At 51.3% G+C, this 5,721-nt stretch overlaps 1 protein-coding gene across 1 annotated transcript; it reads left to right on the top strand.

The window, feature by feature from the left end:
• The first annotated feature begins 1,059 nt into the window (after positions 1-1,059).
• On the top strand, positions 1,060-3,260 carry LOC139004177 (zinc transporter ZIP2-like). Its single transcript, XM_070406982.1, has 4 exons — positions 1,060-1,174; positions 1,354-1,484; positions 1,726-1,767; positions 2,622-3,260. Exons 1-4 carry the CDS (start codon positions 1,060-1,062, stop codon positions 3,258-3,260), a joined length of 927 nt encoding a protein of 308 aa, XP_070263083.1.
• Positions 3,261-5,721: the final 2,461 nt, after the last annotated feature.

Raw genomic sequence — 5,721 nt, 5'->3', positions numbered from 1 at the left:
CCCAGTGCTTTGAGAACTGGCTCAACAGGTCTCAGGGTAGTTAGACGGGCCACCTGGATAGGTGACTAGCAAGCAGCTGCCTGGCCTCTGTTTTTCTCCCTCCTTCCTTTCCTTTTATCTCTTTCAGGGTTCATCAGCTCCCCAGAGTTTGCCTCATGAGTGTCCCTCAAGAAACTATCCCTTCAGGACTGAGTCATCTATCTCAACAACAGTATGTCCAAGCAGAGACTTTCATTTACTTGGTTCATTTCTGTGTTCCCCTAGGCCTTGCTGTTTCAGAGCTAGAGCAACTTTCTGTGTAATAAAACTCTCAGTCCCTCTCCCACAACGTATATCAGGAAGTAGGCACAGTCAGAAGCGGCAACAGTTTCAGTGTTGTAATACTAGAAATCTCAACTTTCATAGACATTTCCATACCTGGAGCTATTTTTCTGGGGTTACAGGCTAGGGGAGTCCCCTCATCCACTAGTTCCCACAGTGGCAGCAGCACCACTCCTTAGCCCCACCTCCTTCACCCAGGTGGCCCCAAATCCCCTCTGAAAGGGTAAGGTTCAGGTATCAGCATAGCAGCCTATGAGACTTGCATTGGGGTGGGCATGGTATGGAAGGCTTAGATCAAATGTCCTGAGTGAGCCAGGACCAGACTGTCTCCAACACACAATAGCTGGGAAGTAGCACCATAGACTGTGCCATTTTGGATTAGACCAGCCCCAGGCATGAACTAAGTCAGTCCACGGCCCTTGGATTAGTCATGGAACTGAAGAGAAGACAGAGCACAGGGCTGTGCCTGGCAGGGAGTCTGGAGTTTCTGGTTTCCAAGTTCAGAAGGCATGAGCCATGGGAGGGGCCTCCAAGTAGGGGGAGGGCAAGAAGATGAGGCAGGGCCCCAGCCAGCTATGCAAGGCTGCACAATTAGGCAGCACAAAACAAAGAGAATCCAACAGCTTCCTGAGGCTCAGGAGTGGACACTACAGCTTTGACCACCTAAGACACCACTCCTGCTCCAAAACTTGTAACTCCGTTTGTCATTCTGAGGTCTTTTTATCCTGTACCCCAAGGATGGAGCCAGTACTAGAAGTAAAAATTGGCTGCCTCTTTGCCATGCTGGTTGTCACGCTGGTCTGTGGCCTTATTCCCATCTGCTTCAAATGTTTCCAGATTGAGACATTCAAAGGTATAGCCCTTCTGTATCTTTGCCCCATAACCTGACTTCAACCCTATGACCCTACCCTGACACTTGCTCTGATTCTCTTGCCATCCCCATGCTTGGATATTGAGTGTTCCTTTTTGCTCATTAGTCACCTTTGTCCATCTCCTCATTGCCAACTTGTTGTAACTCCTGCTTTTCATTAGGTCAACTCCCCCGGGGCCTCAGCCTCCTGAGCTGCGTTTCTGCAGGCGTTTTCCTGGGAGCAGGTTTCATGCACATGACTGTTGAAGCCCTGGAGAATATTGAATTCGAGATCCGGCAGCTCCGGGTGAAGGTGAGCAGCTGAGGTGTAGGGCTAAGAAGCCAGATGATGAGCAGAACCAAGGGGAGAAATTGGGGAAAGTGATGGAGCAAAGGACATGGGTGGAACAGTAGAGACAATGACAGCTCTGTGTTGTGTGGAATCATGATGACAGGTCAGATTAGACTGTAAGGAAAGCAGTGGAGCTGAAGGAACAGGGCAGGAAGCTGAGCTGCTCCATCCCTCAGATAATTTCTGCTTTTTTTCTCCCTAGAACAGTGGAGGAAATTCTTCTGGATATCCTAATTCAGCTTCTGTAAGTATCTCTCACACCCAACCTGGAGGGTGAGGAGAACCCGAGTCTCTTCATACCCAGATCCTTTTGAGGAGAGGACGTGAGGAATACCAGGAATCCCTCTGCTCCTCAGCTCAGACACTGTAGGGAAAGGAGGAGCCAACCCGATACTTTTGGGTTTATGGAACCCCAGACAAAGCTCTGGCTTTACTCTTTCCTTCTTTCCCTAGACCAGTGGTTGGCAAACTGCGGCTCTTTGGCCCCTTGAGTGTGGCTCTTCCACAAAATACAAACATCTGTGCATGGGCCACGAAGTTTCAATAGCACTGTACATGTGCGCCCGCATGTGGTATTTTGTGGAAGAGCCACACTCAAGGGGCAAAAGAGCCGCAGTTTGCCAACCACTGCCCTAGACCCTTAGCCATGCTCCCCATCGTTTTCCCACATTTCAACCCTACTGACACTGCAACCTTGGTCCCTCTGGTATTCTTGTTGCATGTCCATATCTCCTCCAGCCTTCATTCCCTTATCCTCCTCCCGCCTTTTTAAATTTATTTTTATTCATTTGAGAGAGAGAAAGGGAGAGGGAGAAAGGTAGAAAAATCAATGATGAGAGAGAATCATTGATCATCTACCTCCAGTATGCCCTCTACTGGGCACTGCGCTCCCAAACCAGTCATGTGACCTCATCAGGAATTCAACCATGGTTCATGGGTTGACGCTCAAACAATGAGCTACACCAGTCCGGCCACCTACCCTTTTTAAAGTTCTAGTCCCACATTTCCCATTCTCTCCAGTCTCCCATCCCATCTCCACACCTCCATCCACTGCACTTCCTTCCTTTCCCGTCCCACAGCCCCTCTCTCTGTTCCCAGAAGGAATATTCCTATGGAGGGCTCATCATCTCCCTGGGCTTCTTCTTTGTCTTCTCTTTGGAGTCGCTGGCATTGCAGTGCTGTCCTGAAACCATTGGAAAACCAAAAGTGCAGGAGGAGGAAGTGAGTGAGGCTCACATCCATGGATTCCACAGCCACAAACACTCATCCTTACCCTCACTCTCCCGGAAGCCCTTTCGAGCCCTCATTCTCTTGCTCTCACTCTCCTTCCACTCAGTGTTTGAAGGTCTGGCTGTGGGGCTGCAGACAACTGTACCAACTACCGTACAGCTCTGTCTTGCTGTCCTGGCTCACAAGGGGCCCGTGGTGTTTAGTGTAGGACTGCGGCTGGTGCAGATAGGCACTGCACCACGATGGGCCATGTTCTGCATACTGTCATTTTCTCTCATGTCCCCCCTGGGCATAGCCTTGGGGCTGGCTGTGCCTACAGGGGACTCAGAAGGGGGGCAAGGCTTAGCCCAGGCTGTGTTAGAGGGTGTTGCAGCTGGTACCTTCCTGTATGTCACCTTCCTAGAAATTTTGCCCAGGGAGCTAGCTGCTCCTGAGGCCCCAATGCTCAAGTGGGCCTGTGTAACCGTTGGTTTTGCCTTCATGGCCTTAATTGCCTTGTGGGCCTGAGAGATTCCTGACTTTTTGATGGATCCAGGACACACCTCCCAAAAGGCTTTGGTCCTCAGACATTTCTCCACTGAGACTATGTGGCATTCACTGGGCATCATCCCCATGAACTGGATCCCAGCCTCTCCCACGTGAGATCCCATTGCTCATCCAGGACTGAGAAAGGGGCGTTTATTTTAGGTTGAGTGCCTAGTCTTTGGAGAATTGATATAAAGACCATCATTGCAGTTTTGACTCTTGTTCCATTTTTGCTACTGTGTGTAATAAATGTCCGTTTTAACCTCCCCCTTCAAGCATGCTATAGTTCCTTTCTCCAGGTTACCCAACTGCTGCCTAGTGGAGCAGGAAGTGGGAGGGTGGTTGTTGGATGCAGTCTTTTCTTCTGGAATCAGAGGCCCTAGCCATTGTGTCACTTGCAGCCTTGTCCCCCAGACATGGGAGCATTGCTGAAATTCCAACAGCCCGCTCCCACCTTACCCACAGGTGTTGAAATACTGAGCCAGAGTTCCCAGAATTTAGAGAAGAGGTTTAAAAATAAACATTGGGCATCTACATTTGTTTCCTACACTAACCACACCTACCCCAGTCCCTGATAATAGATTATCAACCGCCTACGCATTCAACAGACAATTCAGATCAGGCTCAATGAAGACTACTTCCACCTGGTTTCTGTTTTTCACACTTAGTCCTGTGTGGCCTCAGGGATACATTTGCTGTCTTTGAGCTTCGGTCTCCATCTAGCTGCCTTGTGCTGTGGGATTAAGAAGTAGTGTGTTTGGGGATATGAAGTAGAGCATAGAGAATATCAATGATATAACAACTATATATGGTGTCAGGTGGGTACTAGATTTATGAGGGATCACTTTATCTACACTAATAAAAGAGAAACATGGTAATTAGCGTACGACTGCTACCCTTTTCATTGGCTAATCAGTGAGTATATGCAAATTAACTGTCAGCCAAGATGGCGGCCAGCAGCCAGGCAGCTGGAAGTGAACATGAGGCTTGCTTGCTGCAGTGACTGCAGACTCCAACGTTCCCTGCCTGCACTGCCGGCCTCTGTGCTGGCAGTTTGAAACTTTGTAACAAATATAGCCGGCCGGGATCTCAGAGCTGGAGTTATACATTGTTTCCATTATAGAACGCAAACAAACCAGCGGAAGCCTCAGAGCTAGAGCCAGAGTTAAAGCTGGCCCAGAGTAAACTAAAAAAAAGAGAAAAAAAGGAGCGGTTGGGAGCTTCAATCAACAACCACCAGCCTGAAAGCAGCCCTCAGCCCCTCACCCAGACTGGCCAGGCACCCCAGTGGGGACCCCCACCCTGAAGGGTGTGTGACCAGCTGCAAACAGCCATCATCCACTCATCCAGGCTGGCCAGGTACCCCAGTGGGGACCCTCACCCTGATCCAGGACACCTTTCAGGGCAAACCAGCCGGCCCCCAGGCCTCTATCCTATATAGTGAAAGGGTAATATGCCTCCCAGCACCAGGATCAGCAGAGCCTTGAGGCCTCCTGGCACTGGATCAGCGTGTCAGGGGGCAGTGCCCAAACACCCTGATCGCCCTGCGGCTGTGTGTGTGACAGGGTGTGGTGTGCCAACCTCCTGATCGGCCCTGCTCTGTGACAGGGTGCGGCGCCCCAACCCCCCCCCCCCCCCCCCCCCCCGCATAGGCCCTGCTCTGTGTGTGACAGGGTAGAGCCATAACCTCTCCATCGGCCCTGCCCTGAGTGTGACAGTGGCGGCGCCACAACCCCCTCATCCGCCCTGCTCTGTGTGTGACAGGGGGTGGTGCCCTAACTCCCCTATCGGCCCTACTCTGTGAGTGACAGGGAGGAGCTCCCCAACCCCCTGATCGGCCCTCCTCTGTGGGTTGACAGTGGGGAGCGCCCAACCCCCTGATTTGCCCTGGTCTGTGCGTGACAGGGGGTGGCGCCGCAACCTCCCCATCGACCCTGCCTTGAGTGTGACAGGGGGCGGTGCCCCAACCCCCCAATCGAACCTACCCTGAGCGTGATTGAGGGTGGCATCGCAACCTCCCAATCTGCCCTGCTCTGTGCATGACAGGAGATGGCACCCCAACTCCCCAATCAGCCCTGCTCTGAGCCCGACCAGGGGCTGCACCTAGGGATTGGGCATGCCCTCTGCCACCTGGAAGCAGGCCTAAGCCAGCAAGTCATTATCTCCCGAGGGGTCCCAGACTGCGTGAGGGCACAGGCCGGGCTGAGGGACCCCCCCCCCCTTGCCCCCCAAGTGCACAAATTTTTGTGCACCGGGCCTCTAGTAAGTTATATAAATGTCTAATCACTATGTGTACATATATTGTATCTAATATAATATTCTATGTCAACTCTAATTTAATAAAAAAAAAAGAAGCAGTGTTTTGGAAAGGGAGAAGGAGCTGGATAAATGCCAAGGGTGATTACTTAGTTCTACTGCAACTGCCTACCTATCTGCCACTATA

Source organism: Myotis yumanensis, unplaced genomic scaffold (assembly GCF_028538775.1).
Source record: "Myotis yumanensis isolate MYYU_CA2020_CCGP unplaced genomic scaffold, mMyoYum1.0.hap1 SCAF_1, whole genome shotgun sequence".
NCBI classification, from domain to species: Eukaryota; Metazoa; Chordata; class Mammalia; order Chiroptera; family Vespertilionidae; genus Myotis; species Myotis yumanensis.
This window is presented reverse-complemented; position numbering and strand designations above follow the sequence as displayed.